Here is a 16,870-nt window from a genome sequence, read left to right on the forward strand (position 1 = left end):
ACATTCAAAATGTCATCAATTAACATTATGTGTTTTGTCACTGTGTTATCAAAGTGGTTTATATTGCACCATGTTGTTTGCTTCGCCCCCAAAATATCATTTCAATCTAGAAAATGGAGAAAAACCATCAAGTACTGTAGACAAACTGCATGCATATGATATATGTTCAATCTGAGCCACAAAACATTTGAGTTGTATAAGTTTATATGTCCTACAATCCAGGCTTGCAGCAGCAAACAGTTACAAGTTAGATCAAGTAAATAAAATGTGCATTACCTAGCCATATCCCAGGTTGGGGGGGGCAGGTTGAGGTTCAGCCAGTGTGCTTTTGGGTAAAAAAAATCTGATAATTAAACACTTAACTTTTCAGGCTAGCCAGCAAGTCAGACAACAGCATTTGAGTGTGCAATTTGTCTTTTAAAAAGACACTAAAGAAAACAGTAGAAAAAATCTATATTCTTCCCTGTACCCAATGGCAGATTCAAAAATGGCACCGGTGGCCCCAAGTGATTAGAGAATGTATTGCATTGGGGACTATAAAAGCTGTAATACAGGATACTTCTATAGGATTATTAAAAAAAATGTATTTGTTTTATTTTTGTATTTGTTAATTTTACTTTTTGTTTGTTCTTTGTTTTGTGTACCAGGGGAATTGATGGGGATTTTTACAGCCTACCCTCTTGTCATTGAAACAGTGCATCGGAGGGTTACACACCTCACATACCCTCTCCTGCTACTCTCAAATCTATTGACAAACATACTCACTAGACGCAGTGGCATACCAATATACAAATGTATTTATAGAACTTGACATACGTCATTAGACAATCCTGTCGGTCAAGTTAGCCTTCATTAATTCAACTGGCCATTCAGCTTTTTAAAGAATGGCTCTATGGTGTATATGCTACCTTATTACTAGACACCTAGTAGTTGTATGGAAAAGGATTATTATGTGAAACTTATCAAAAGCATTAAAGAGAACCATATCTGGATTTAAGTAAGATCCTTGAAACTTGGGGCAAATGGACTTGTATCAAACTCTGTGAGTGTTATTACATGAACAAAATGTTGCTTGTCTCAAAATGTTTCAGTGACTTTAAAGTAAATTTGATTTGTTGAATAAATTCATTTGTAACTCTTCTAATACTACATTAGTATTGTGAGAATCTGTAGTTTATCTTTTTCTAATGGTTAGCCTTGAAAATAAACTTTACAAGTTCATTATGTAGTATCCTATGTTTATTACGTATCAGTCAGCAATATTTGGTCCTTCTAGATAATAAGGTTCTTTTGAGCAGGGCCCTCCTCACTTTACATTTCTGTAAGTTGTTATGTGATGCACTAGTTGTAATTATGTGATGCACTGTGCAGTGCTACATGTATGATGGGTCTATATAAATACATAATTAATATGCTTATTATAATGCAAAGTGATATAGTACAATGAACATTGTATAAAACATATTAAAAACATATTAACACTTAATGCATTTTCAACTGATCTAATACAGATGCATGTTCCCATGTCACTCTGAGTTCTAGGATGTGATGTCACTTCACAGCATGCAGCATCAGGAGAGCTTCAAGGAAAGTGGCAATACCAAATGGGGCAACTGCCAGATTAGGTCAATACACCTGCCATAGGTAGACTTGCTGCCACACAAAAAACCAACCCAGTCATCTCTGGGTTGTGATCCGAATATTGAAGAACCCTAGTCTAAGATATGTTGTATCATGGGTTACATATTTTGCATTAAATTATTAGTATATGTAACAATGACCAATTTTCCCATAAGATCTGTGCGTGCATGTTCTCACTTTCCATAGCAGCAGTAGGTAATCTCACATTCAAGACATCATGTTTTGCCCAACATTCCATGGCATTCTCTGGAAAATGAATCACTAACTGCTCATTAAACACATTTTCTCTTGCATATCGAGTAGATTCCAGATTCTACTTTTGACTGATAATCAGCTCACAGATTAACTAATTGTGAGCAGATGGCAAGGGGAAATTATAGCTGCATTGCACAGATCCAATGTTGAAAAGACTTTTAAGTCAAAAGAGATTACGTGCTACAGTATTAGACTTCGTTTTCTGGATTATGTCATTGCTGGGTTTTAAGAAGAAACTGGCCACCTAAAAACTCAATTATTGCCTTTCTTAAGACATTTTAGGACTACATAGCAAGTGCTAAAAACGGGGGGGGATTATAAAAAAAAATACACTTTATAAAATAAAGTTTTTTTTCTTGGAAATATCTTTCACCACTTAGTATCCTGTATCCCAATTGACACAACACTCAGTGAATGATTATTATGACTGATTACCAAGTTGAAAATGATTGACATGTTTGTTAAAACATCATTGAGAACACTACCAAATGTTCAGGTAACGTTTATGAATAAACACATCTAATGATGTGCTAAAACGCGTCATTGTATGTTCTCACTAATCCTCATTATGTGAAATTCTGAGAATTTTCCCAGATGAAAAACTATTTACTACAAATATAGGTAGTTGTAGACCATCAGTTGTCTCCACTACTGACTCCTAAGCATTAAATATCTAATGGAAAATATTTGAGTCATAGGGCACACAGCAACCACATCTATCTTAACTGGTTTTCCCAACAATGCCAAAAAAACACTTCCTGGCAAAATCACATTGCCTAATGTACCAAAAAGGTAAATTATAACTGATCCAAGTACACAATAAAATAGTAACACAATCAGCTACATACTGTGTAATTTTTGCAGCATACCTGTATATGATAAATACTTTAAATACTTGCAAAAGAACAACACATGTAATATATAATAAAAAGTGAGGTTAACACTTTAGATAGGTGGGGCTATAGCAAAAGTTACCTGGAATATTGCTGTCTCTAAAAGGCACATCACAATCTTCATCCCTGTATTTACTTGTCTATGATAATGTGACTTTTTGTTGTTCTGCATGATTTCATTGTTCTAGAAGTATTAAAATGTACAGCAAAGCCACAGTACAAGATTTGGATGTACAAAGGTACTAAAACCTAGACTTTTGGCAATTGGTACTCATCTAGACCATTACAAGTTAAAACCACATATTATGAAACATAAAAATGAGTAAGTCTTAATTTATCTTTCAGTATCATAAAGCATATTGTGGATTTCTGGTGTTCCCTAGCTCAGTGATTATTACACATGATCTGTGATGATTCATTTGTAAAATCTCTCAATTTCAGCCAATAGTTTGTAACTTAGCCATCTGGAGCCAAGAAAGCATTTGAAGAATTATGCCATAATTAAAGGTCATGCTGTTTTCAAAAATAATATGTTTTCAAAAATGTAGTTGTAGAGATTTTATGAAATGCATAATTAAAAAATGCTAGCTTCAGTGTCTTTCTCAAATGTGTATTATTATGCTTATTTTGTATTTTCTACTATAGATATATATTTATGAAAGTGTTATTTTGTTTGTATATATTCTACGCAATTACATTTCGAGAATACTACATTTTTCATAAACTGGAGAAACCGTTTTTTCTTTACAATTCAAGTAGACTTTCATTGGTTTGCAGTGTAATGAGTAGATTATAATTTATATGTTGTTTGTTAATAAATAGTTTGATACTTGATTGGTCTTGATCATCCTGGTTTTCTTCCGGGTCAGCTTTACTTTGTGAAAGCTTGCACTGACTAAACTCAGCAGGTTTAGATTCTCATCTAGCATGCAGTCCTTCACTTTTTTTTGCCCTTGTGCATTCCTGACTTTACAATTTTAACATTTAGCTATTCATGTTGCTTATACTCAACTTCCCCATCCCTTGCTAGCCCCTACCTTATACATCAGTACCGATCCAGGCAACCCTGTTTATAGGGAAGTTCCATTACAATTTATGCTAGCTCTAGTTTGCCAATTTTCCAAAAACAAAATTAAATGTTATCTAATGCAACATACCACCCTAAGCAAAAGTGTGGCTTTGAATATGAATCATCCACTCATAAAAGCGGGGTAGTGGGTTTAAAAAAAAAAATAGATTCTTAACTATTGCGTACTGAGTTCAAGACTTATCTTTTTCCCCTGGGAGGCTGGAACTTTACTTAGAAAAGCCTCTATGTATTTTTATGTCCGGTTACACTATTCATAAATGCAAAATTTTAGACAAACCAAGCATCTCATTACATGATGTAATGGTACAATGATGTAAATGATATAAAATATATTATTTTCATTATTATTACCCTACAACGCTCACTCGCACTGCCCTGTAACCCCTGACGGTGAACCTACGGATTTCCACTTCCGTCAACTATTGCGATGCCGCGAAGATAGGGTACGCTAGATGGGGAAGGGACCAGGGAGATTAGTAGACGAAGATGATCACGAAGATTCTTCGTGTTGTGTGTCTTTGTCTACGTTTTAACGCTGCTCTCTTCTTCGTGTCTTCGGAACAAACACGAAAACGCACTCTTCGTGTTCGTGTTCGAAGACGAATGCACAAGTCTAGTGTATATTACATACTGAGAAAGTAACTATAGCTGATGTATTTGTCACATTGGTGAGCTTTCTATACTAGCCTTAGAATATCTGCCCATTCTATACCAAGTTCATCTCTTTTTTACACTCCATGGAACATCTATGGGTAGCAACATGCCTTGAAGGCTCTCGCCCACTACCTCACCCTTGCCCTGTTCCACATGTTGGTGGAGCTAACCCTGCCTCTTTTGACTTCCCTTTCATAGAAGGTGTTAAGGGGAAAACTAACTTTTAGTACTTGAGTTTATTACAGATAGTGTATAATATTTTAAATTTGCCCTGTCCTTATACTAGACTGTACTAATTAATTATCATCTGAATTATTGCAACTCCCTTCTAACAGGCCCCCGCCTCTACCACTTTTCAACACTTCAATCTATTCTGACCCTCTCTGCCAAACCTATTGTCCTATCCTATTGCTCTGTATTCTCTGTCTCGTTATGTCTGTCCATCCACTTACAATCCATACCCCCCCCCAAAATTAAATTGAAAAATTAAACGTCTGACCCTTGCCTACAGGATCCTTAACAACACTGCACCCTCCTATATAACTTATATCCAAATATTCTCCTAACTCTTCTCTGGCCATGACTTGCACCTCTCAACTGTTATTACTTCCTCCCACTCATGTTGCCAGGATTTTACCCATGCTATAAAAACATTGTGCTCAGGGGGTGAAAAAATGAGGGTCCAGATTAGCAGCTAAGGCCCATGCTTATGGTATCTCTGAGAAAGTTTACATTTACAATTAATCACAGTCTATGTAATAAATAAAGCAAACATCTGTTTATTCTACAATATTGTAATATATGGTTTTACAAGTAAAGCTACTTCATGGCCTTAAGCTACTTTCATTCTCATTGTACTTCTTGTTGTTCCATTAGACTAACCAATTGTCTTTATTTCCCATCCTGAAATACCTAATTACCCACTGCCCATGCTTTTCTTTAGGTAATTATGTATTATGGCATAATTTTAGCCTAATTAACTATCTAGGTCTAACTCAGTCAAGTGAATAACCCTATTGATTTCTTAGTTAAAATACATTTCTCTATTGTTTTCCTTTACCTTATTTCCCTCTGAATATCTATTTTCTACTATATTATAATAAATAATATAATAATTGTGAACCTCTGATAACATGGAGAAATGATATAAGTTCATATGATAGTTCTTAGTGACTGAGTAGAACTAGAACAAGAGCGACAATATACTGTATTTCTCAATAAAAAGTCCCTCAGGTCTGTCAGTCACTTAATATCTGCAAAGCACATAATATGCAGACAGTGGGAATAGATTATTAGACAAATAAAAGCATGTTGTATGTATTATTTTAGTAAATATGCTAAAAATCTAAATTTGTTTGATTTGAGAAACCCTATGGATTTTCCCTCGGCTTTCCAGTAGTCCATTCGTAATTGGGGCGAACATGAAAACAAACACGAAGGCTGAATTTTCGTTGTTCAGCCTGAATACTGAACAAACTAACATGGCGGCAGCACAACGTATACGAAGACGAAGACATACAACACGTAGAATCTTTGTGTTCGTCTTCGTCTTTGTTTACTAATCTCCCTGGTCCCTTCCCCAACTAGCCTAACTTATCTATGCAGCATCGCAGGGGTTGGCATCAACCAATTGATTGATACTTGGGGAGGCCCCTGCCGGCGACCAGTAGAGTCGCTCACACAGCCCTTTAACTCCTTACCGAATTGAGAATACTTCTACTGAAGAAGCCAATTGGCGAAACGCGTTTGGAAGGACTCATTTGAACTTTATTTATTCCGGAATCAGTGGTTTGCTTACATTCACGCACTAATGCACTTTGGGTGCTTGGACTTAATGTAAGTTCTTTTTCTGCTGGTCAGATTGCCTTTTTTACTTTATTTATTTATATTAAAGATATTTTTACACTTATGTATATTTATATTTATTATTAAAGACGCTATTATAATCACTTTAGGTGTTTTTTCCCGTATATATATCTGCGCCCCATAATTTCTGTGTTCATCATTCCAGAGCACCTGCTGCCATTGTTATGCACCCCAGGTCCTGTCTTTTTTATGTATAGTTAAAAGGCCTTGTTTCCATGTCAGAGGTATGGCCTTTTGGTTGCAAATCTTCCATGAAGAGCAATTCTGACCAGACTTCTCCAGACAGTAGATGGGTGTAACAGGGTCCCTCAGTTTTCTCCCAATGCTGACCTGATGGCGCTGTAATCTTCCTTTTGCAAACGGAAGTAAGCAGGACAGGTCTTTCAGGTTTCCTTGGTCAAACATTGCTTCTGCGATCCTCAACATTGCCTTTTTATTGTGCCTCTTCAAAAGAGCTTGGGCAGAACTTCTGGAGCCCTGTGTCTGCCTTAAAATTTCTGCTTGGTAGAGATCTCGCTGATACAATATCCCTGTGTCTTCTTGCTGTGCTCAGTCTTGCCATGGTGTATGACTTTTTACATTAAACTGGCTTCAGCAACCTCACTTAGTGAGTTTGGCTGTTCCTCATCCAGTTTTATTCCTCTTACACAGCTGTTTCTGTTTTAGTTAATAATTGTGTTTCAACCTACATATTAAATAGATGATCATTAGTGCCTGTTTGAAAAATTGTTCAATGTGTTCATACCTAGCTATGTGCCTACAAACTCCCTGGCTTTCAGCAAGTGTACCCAGAAGATTAACATGTCTATTTTTGAAAGCATTCTTACTTTTCATCCTTGCCTAAAACCTTTCCACAATACTGTATATATGATGATACTTGATAACTACCTCATATAGTCCCAATACATGTATTCCCAAATAATGGCAGTGATTATATGATACCCTAAGAAAATGGTTCCACTCATCTTCAAAAACATAGTAAAAGTATTGGCGCAAAGCCATAGGCTAGTATAAATGGACTCCCTATTATATATGCTCAAAAATTGAAGCAAATGAAGATATATCAATTAGGGAACTTGGTCAACTGGGCCACTTTAGGTTAATGTTACTAAGCCTATTTACCCATCCAGAATAGCAAAAAGTGGAAAAGAATTGATACTCCTACCTGTGTGAATTTGCTGTCAGGTTTTCAGTTCACCCAATCTGAGCTTTCCAGAGTTTAATAAAGCCATCGTGCTCTCTGCTTAGATTATGTTTAGTTGCTTAGTATTTAAAAATTTCGACAAGGAAGCAAGTCGGGCTTGGCATAACTCCTGTGGTCAATATTGTCTTATTCAGTGTGCTGTAGCAGCTGTTACTGGAGATGTAAGAAATATGCTAGTGCTACGCTTGTGTCCGGAATTTTATTAATTGTAACATTTTGACAATTCTATATAATGAACATCGAGACCTGTTTTTATTTCAATTTTTATATACATGTATAGTCATGTATTGTACACGTGCCTCCTGCCTGGAAAGATAAATAAAATACTTTTTAAAAATTCCAACAAATACATAGGACAGACATTGGCACTGTTATTACAAGCATTGCAGTAAATTTACATAATGGAAAATAAAATGTGATCTAATTTGAGTTAGCAATTATTTGCATTAGCTGTTGCATAATTATGAATTCCTATGTGAGAAGCAGAGTTGAAAGAAGGAATGAAATCTTGCTTTAACTGCCTGCTTTTATCCTTGCTTAACATTCTCACACATAACTCATCATCATGAATAACATTTGAATGATTAGCGTCAGGAGAGAAACTACGCTATAGACGCTAGGGCAGTGCTGTCCAACTTCATAGATGTGAAGGGCCAGATTTTGTTGGACCAACAAGCTGGGGGTTGAACCTACAAATACTCATACAAATACACACGCACACAAATATGCATACATACTAACACTAATGCATGCACACTAATGCACACATTTTTACATGCACTTACATTTACACATGCATTCAACAATGCACACTTACACTAATACATACTCACGTTAACCCACCCTCAGTCTGTCACAGCTCCACAGCATTACCTTGTCCAGAACCTTTCCCTAAAGCTGCTCCCGCAAACATGGGCTGCCTGACTCAGACCTATTTTGAAGGATTTTGGACAGGCTGGAGAGGCAATTCCCCCCCCCACACACACACACACACCAGCCTGCCCTTGCTGCCTATTCTGTTAGTTGCAACAAGCCACAAATGAGCACATGGAGGAGAACAAGTTGAACAAATCTGCTCTAGGCAATGAGAAACCTAACTCTGACACAGACATGACTTGAGTAGTATAGATGTGGGAATGTAGTAGAATGGACACCTCCTGCTGTCTTTATTGTATGTGGCCATAGACATATTCTGGAGGATACAAATGCAGATAACTAGCTAGCTAGAGAAAGATATAGATAGATAGATAGATAGATAGATAGATAGATAGATAGATAGATAGATAGATGATAGACGGAAACCATTCAGTGGAATATATTTTCTTTTTTTAGTGCATGTTATTTTGTCAATATGTGCTTCTATGAAATATGGAAGATAATTAAACAACAATGTAACTAATGGTGTGAACCCCCCTTCTACTGCTCTCCCTTAGATCTCTGTTGGTGGGTGGCTTCCATCTGGTCCCAGTGTAGACATCCTACTGAGGGATTTCCTAAAATGGGTGTCATTCTTGTCACAAAAATTAATTAATGTTAAAAACAATAAGTCAAAAGTACTAGCATTGAAATCACCGAAATACATATAACCATAACATATAACCAATAATTCTGCACAACTTTGCAGTCACGCTACTAATTCAGTACTAAACTATCGTTTAGTTTACAAAGAACTTACTGCAATCTTGTAAAACAAACATAGTACTATAAAATATTGTTAGTGGGCCTGCAGTGTGTCGACAAATGTAATTTTGCAAACAAAAATATTACAATGGTTTCGTTGCACATATGTTTGAAAAATGAATATTTCCATATATACTTCAGCTATTTTAAACAGTGGGAGATACCATGCATTTAACCAATAGAAACAGGATATTTATCAAATTTACTTTTATACTTAAAAACCCCTTTTCTTGGAAAACACTGTCAAAACTAAATGTAGGCGGTGTGCTTAACAACTGTTATTTCTTCTTGTACCCAATAATTTGTAAACATACTCTACTAAAAATCTACAACAAAGCACAATTTAAAAGCAATTAACAGGGAGCAAAGAATAGAAGAGAATAAATACATGATTCTATAAAAAGAGGCTTTTTAAATGGTTTTGGTATAAATAAGTAAAACATATAAAGTTCCAATATCGAATGCTAATTAACTATTTTAATGCTTTATTTTGGAAACTATCTAAACGCCAACATTCCTCATTTTCTGCACTAACTATAAAATATGTTGCAAAATATTAAAGATGAGCTTCTGTTGGTGGGCTCCGTGGCTATATAGTTGGGGAGGACAGGAGATTTAAATAGATTAGCCAACTGTATTTTGTTGAGTGGGGAAGGAGAAGTGGCTCCTCTCATATACAGAGTCTTTCTGCTGTCTACTAATGCAGAGCATCAGGATGTGAAGTCTTATGAAATAGAAAGGTCTATGATAAAATGAAGCCTTCTGTTTTATCCACTAGATTGTAAAGGATGATGCCACCTTCTGGGCACGGACAGTGGACCACATGATTATTATTGTAAGGGATTATAGGTAAGGAAGGCTGGGGAGAGAAGATACCAGAGTTAAAGAAGAAAAAGGGTAGGAGACCAGGGTAGACAATAGGCTAATGTAAGACTTCATAGAAACATAGCATTCTGGTACTATGTGACTATGTTGAATGAAATAAGGAGGATAGAAAAGTAAGATTTTTTTGAGCCATAGATGAGGCTTTTGGAGAAATTAAGTCACAAACAGAGGAGAATATGATATTTGAGGAATCTGGAAAGGTATTATGAGAGAATGAGAAATACAATGAGGCTGGAGTAGCTAGACAGGCTGGGTAATATATAAACAAGATAAACAAATTGTGAGGAAGAGAGAAGGAGAATTTTGAATTGTGGACCATGAGGTTGGTGGAAAGAAACAAATAGTATCTACATTTAAATATGATGTGCAAAAGCTCACTGGATAATGCATATCAAAATCTAAATCAGACATAAGAAAGACCAGCTGGTAATGAGGAAGTGGCTCTAAGATCCTTAATGCCAAGCATGCAGTTTCCGGCAAGGCTGAATACAAAGCCACCCAATTTGCCAGTGTTGTTCATCATGAGGTCTTGCTAGCTAAGCCCTATTTGGTTGTTTAATTATTTCATCATTGGTTATATAATTTCATATAAAACAAGTGATTACTGATTACTGATAATATAGGAATTAGACACTTATTTACTGCTTAAACCATGCGTCTAATATGAAGTGAATAAAATACCAATTTAAATAATGAAAGAGAAAGGAAATGTAAAAATGACATGTATAATGTTTTGATGTAAGTGGTAACATGGAAAGATGTTTGCTATAGCAGTGTTTTTTTTACTATTAGATTGTGGTGTCTTTAGCCAGGGTGGACAGGGTGAAACAGATCAATGTGTTTAATTCAAAGACCTATCACAATTCTGTTTTAAATATAGCTGAAAAGAACAAAATAAAATCTTTCACTTAAACAAGGGTTTTTTTTTTTGCATTTTTACATGTGTATTAAAATGGAAAAAATAAGCTTTATGCATCTTTGCTTCCAGGTCAGTCGCTGTCAGTCACATTCTGCTGGAGTCCAAACTGCTGAACATCAGATCACTCGTATCAGTCAGGAGTGATCATTATGACAGTCACTGTATGAGCCCTCCCATCAGGGAATAATAAACATTTTATTATTGTTTTTACATTTTTATTACATAACGCATTACTATCTGATTATGGATTAGTGACATTTTAGGTCACAGATTCAATGATCAATGCCAGTTGCCTAGATTTGCTCCTTAAAAGTTCCAGGTAAAGTTACACCTGCATATTATACCCCAGCTCTTATGGTATTTGTAATCATTTGTTAGGCCAATACTTCTGAAGTATTGGTTACTATTAAAGTGAAAGAAAAGACCATTTTGGATCTATGGAGAAGGTTTCATTTGCCAAACTATATTTTTTTGCCATGATACCCATGAAACAATCTGTGCTAAAATTATTCAAATTCAATGTTTATGTGTTTCATTTTTAGGGACAAGTTGTGTTCAGGAATGGAGAAAGAATGGGCACAATCAAATTTACCCAGTTCCAAGGTAAGGTCATTTATTATCCTACAATGTAACCAAAACAAATTTGGTTGATAATGTATATAAAATGCCATTGTGACAACATCGTTTGGCACCAGAATATTTCCAACGGAGAAACAACAAGTATGCAACCTATTATCGTAAAGTTCATTGTTTAGAAAACATTCATGTATAATACATTGGTGACTTTGGTTATAGATCTTTGAAATGATTGTCACGTGTTGGATCAGCATTGGTAGAATTCAGCTATGCTAACTTTTTGAAGAATATAAAAAAGAATTGTGATTAATGCATATGCCTTTGACACATTTGGTTTCTGTAATGTTTGATATTATACTTGTGTTAACAAGAACATAATATATACAAGAAACACCTGATTTAGCACTTATTAACACCTTTTTGCAGTCAACCCAGCATAAAGTCACATGAAAATAGACCTCCGTTTACAGGAACATTACCAAGCTATTTAACATATTGAATATCTGGAGAATAAACATGAACGTGGTGCATAACCAAATATAGTGCACCACTCGTGCACTTAAATACTAAAAGCATTGAAGTGAACTTAACATGTGACTCTATGAAAAATTAACACATCACATAAAGTTGACATTACACAACATAATGGCGACATAAGAAAATGATGGTTCTGTTACTCATTTCTTCTCACTTATTTTTTGCAATTATTAATATATATGGGCTCAAATTTAAAACCAGGGCACAAAGGACTTTCTGCAGTAGCTGGCCTTAAACCCCCCAAAAAAACAGCCTCCAGCCATGATCATTTTAGCAGAATCATAAGACCATACAAAACATAAACTATACAACTTTCTGTGACTAAGTGATGCTGACAATATGAATTAAGGTATAACTCGGATATATCTTTCTGTTTCTATCACTAAAATAAAACAATCGAAAATTCAGCACATTAAATGGGAACTAAAAAGCCTATCAGCATGCATATTTAATAAACATTTCCTATTTTCCCTATCACCAAATATGCTTCCCGCAGATATTTGTTTGCAGTTAAGAATAATTATGTAAGCTGTCTCTAGAAGCTATTCAAGTCTGCACTACTCCAAGAATGCATAGATATCACAGTATTGCCTTCATGCAGAGGCGAATTTCCCATCAACATGTTAGTCTTATCCTGCCGACAAGGGCAGTCCGGAACAGAAATGCCTACAACCCCAGATGTACGTTTCGTCTTTCAGGGACCTCCTACTCCTACTTTCAGGGACCTCCTACTCCTCGAATGTAGGAGTAATTAATAGTAAACTGTAGACTTGTGCAAATGGACAAAAAAAAGACGTGGACAAATTTTTTTTCGTTTCGTTTTTGGTCCATTAGTTTTTCGACAGAGAATTTAGTTCACTGCCCTTTAGGTTTGGATGAAACTCGGAAGGCTTTTTACATGTTCACACTGTCTTTCTTGAACTAAATCTGAAAATCATCTATCAGATTTTTGGACATATTTTTTTAATTGCAGGATATTTGTTAAAGCCAGTAAAACATGTTCTAAGTGGCATCATGAAACTGAACTAGAAATTGTACTATAATTTGCCTTTATTTTTTTGGCTTAAAAGTAATGTGCCAATGCCATTAGTGATAGACAATTGTATTAATGAGTTATATTTGTTTGCATGATTTTCCAATTATATTTTGAGATCTGCTGTGACAATCGTTCAGTAATAAGAGTTTGATTTGAATGGCCTCATATTTTTATTTCCCTAAGTCCTTATGAGCGATATATTAAATTCTACGGAATCTTACCATAGACATCAATATAACAAGCGATAACAAGTTAAAAATATTACAGACTTTATCTTGGAAGGTGACACATGTGCAAATCAAGACAATAAAGATTACAAAGGAAGTATAACTGTGTGTACGTTTACTTCCCTTCGAGACAGAAACATTGTTAACTTTCAGCTGAGAGGTAGAACATCATAAAATCTATTGCAAATAAATTGTGGACAGGTAAAACAATTTGCTTACCCCAATTTGCTTACTGGGATTTACAGTCACGTATCGATTAAAGTATGATCCTTTCGTAAACAGAATAATGTGGTAAAATGGTTTTGACATTACTGTTTTATGGATGTTTTGTTTTCAATTATGTGTAATATTATTTTAAAGAATTTGACCCAATAGCCATAACTTTCTTTACCTTATCAAGTAATAATCTTGTGTACATCCTGTTGACATTTAAACCAAGCCTGTAAGTCATTGATGTGAGATACAAAAATATAGCAAATTAGTCTGTTATTCATGATATGTTAAGTGTGTATTTAAGCAAAATTCTTAAAAAGAGCATTTTCCCAAACATACTTTTTATAATTCTAAATGCTACAAAACTATATGTTATCCCTTTAATAATCAGCCAGCTTTGATTTCCCATTTCCTTAGATGTGCATGATTGCTCTGTCTCATTAAGTTATAATTCCCCTATTGTTTACCTGCTGATTGTCGTTGACTAGTTCAAGCAGCTATCGTAAGTGGGTGTTAAATGGACATCACTGGGGCCGATCTCAACTTCTTTGGGGTATACTTTTAAAGGAGCTGTTCCACTTACCACTTACTGTTGGATGACCAAAAACTTACTAGGATTAATTCTATAATCAAGTCATGTTGTGTACCGGGAACAATCGGCATGTGACTCAAGAGGAGGCAATGATAGGTGGTAGTCATAGAAGCTAACAAAGGTTTTTGAAAGTTTCTGTTTTGTTTTTAAGTAATTAAACCTTCCGAGTAAAAAATAAAATATCAGATATGCTAAGGATTATTTGCTTAACATACTTGAGAATGTAATTAATGTTTAGTCTTTTTAAACCTGATAGCTCCACAGCAGTCAGGAGGCTAATTAACATATGAAAAGGCTAGACTAGTTTTAATAAATTAATTTAATGAAGGTAAAAGCTGTGATGACAATTCGGGTATTCTCACTGAAATGTGTCTTCTTGTGAAGGGTGCAACGTACGGCATAATGAGCATACGCAATGTCTAATTGATGTTGGGCAACATGTTTTGAGTGACAAAAAAAAAATGTATGTTCCATCTTTATCACTGTACATGCTTATCATACCTGTCTGAATAATGACAGTGAACCTAAGGATACCATGTAATATGAAAATGCTGTGTATTTTAAAAATGCCTCAACATCTTAGCTAAAGACGTGAAACAGAAGAGGTTTGTGGGATATAAAATCAGGACATAGGCTTGTAGCATGGTGTAGTTTTTTGTTTTGTTTTAATAATGGCTTTCATTTTTTTTGTGAAACCGTAGTGTACAAGATTATTTTAACTATTTCCGTTCCTCTTTATAGAAAAGATCTTTTTGTTACCATGGTTAGATCTGAGGCAGACATATTTGACCATATATTACTTAGCCGGCCACTACCTCAGAGTACCCCAGTTTTGGGGAGTCCTATTTAATTTTTCCTGACCATATTGCATACCAAGGAGCTGAATCCTTGGGACCTTTTGACCCAACAATATAAAGACGTCTCTGGACACCATTAATGAGGAAGACACATTAATGTTTGTAAGATCATTAATATATTCTGAGAATTATTTTATGTAGCAGCGTGTTTTTTTGCTGTAGAAATATACTGTATATCCACGCTGTGGTTTAATATCCCCAGAAATATATTGGTATCTGTATCAGAATAGCTGTAAGCGATGACAGGAGAAGATGTGGTGTTCAACTTGAATAGCTGGCTATGCGGGTGGCGTGGGTAGCCATGAAGACAACTTTAATTTGTGCTGGTAACTTAGTAGAATGTCACTATTCCACGCATCACTGGATTTGAAAACGGGATCCCTTTCTCTGGTGCATCGTGTAGACGCTGCCAAAGCTGATGAAGTAAACAAAACACCTCCGGTGTAGAATCTTTATTGTGTCCATTTATCACACCAGAGAAACCAGAGAGGTTTGTCTTTTTTTAATTTGGTAGTTTTTTCATTCTGCTTTTTTATTCATTTAATCTTTTTTTTTCATTCAGTATTGAACTCATTTTGTTTTTATTGTACTATATTTATTTTATATATTTTAAAGATGTGCCCCTCTTTCTGTATATATATATATATATATATATATATATATATATATATATATATATATATATATATATATATATATTTTGTTTGGATATATAGTTTAAAATTATAAATGCATAATTCATCCAAAAGAATAGCTGTGCTGTGCGGTCCAAAATAGTTGGCACTCATTTACCAGGATATATTTCCTCTGCAATATCAAGCAGGGTTACCATGTGTTTGTTCTTTTTAATGCCAGTTGCTAGAAGGTGTTTATTATTGTTTCCAAGAGGTATATTTAGAATATAATGCAAAGTAACCAAAATATAACCCAGGATAAACATAACTTTCCATAACATATCATACACGTTAAACACAAAATAATGTAGGTTAATTGAAAATAATTTAAGGTTTAACACCTTAAATGTAAATTTAACACCTACATGCTAACATATTGTAATATCTGCATTACTAGATACTAGACACATTTATATATACTATAGGGTCGATTTGGGGGGGTCGTCTTATAATCAGGGTCGTCTTATAATCGAGCAAATATGGGAGCTTCACCAAAAGATTCACCAAAATCTTTCACCAAAATATTCCATGCTTCTCAATGGAATAAAATAGTAAAAAATCAATAGTTGTAGCTAAAATCCAAATCAAATGGTTTGTCTCTGAAGATCTTTGTAATGCCTATTTTTAGTATGCGTGTAAACCCACATTTCAGCAGTATTAGTTGTTTGTGAAACACCAGACTTATTAGGACAATTCATCATAGGGAAAGGTGTAAGCCAAGCACCTTGTTGCCTGGGAACACCATTTAAAAAAAAATATATAAAACTAAATACTGCAGTATGTCTGCAACATATACACTTGCTCTTAATCCCTTTTATCTCCTTATGGTTTAACGGAGGTCTATGCCTGCCTTTGCAGAGAGTGCATCTCCTCTTCACGTAGCATGGGGAGTACAGCCCTAGGAAGACCATGCAGGTCAGTGTCAATGAAGGTACAGACTTTACCCTCCTCCCTCCACTGCAGCCTGTATAGCCATGCCCTACTGCGGACTTCCAAACCACAACCCGCCGGCAACATCAGGCCCACCACAAGTTTTTATCTGACAGGCAGCAACTTGACCAGGTGACAGGG

The 16,870-nt window shown here is 35.3% G+C and overlaps 1 protein-coding gene across 1 annotated transcript in view; it reads left to right on the forward strand.

The window, feature by feature from the left end:
* GABBR2 (gamma-aminobutyric acid type B receptor subunit 2) overlaps window positions 1-16,870 on the forward strand; it is a 207,830-nt gene that overhangs the window by 125,170 nt on the left and 65,790 nt on the right. Inside the window, exon 8 of the mRNA XM_053467694.1 lies at window positions 11,630-11,690. Coding sequence (XP_053323669.1) covers window positions 11,630-11,690 — 61 coding nt within the window. The remainder of the gene's footprint in view (window positions 1-11,629; window positions 11,691-16,870) is intronic.

Source organism: Spea bombifrons, chromosome 5 (genome assembly GCF_027358695.1).
Source record: "Spea bombifrons isolate aSpeBom1 chromosome 5, aSpeBom1.2.pri, whole genome shotgun sequence".
Taxonomy (NCBI): Eukaryota; Metazoa; Chordata; class Amphibia; order Anura; family Pelobatidae; genus Spea; species Spea bombifrons.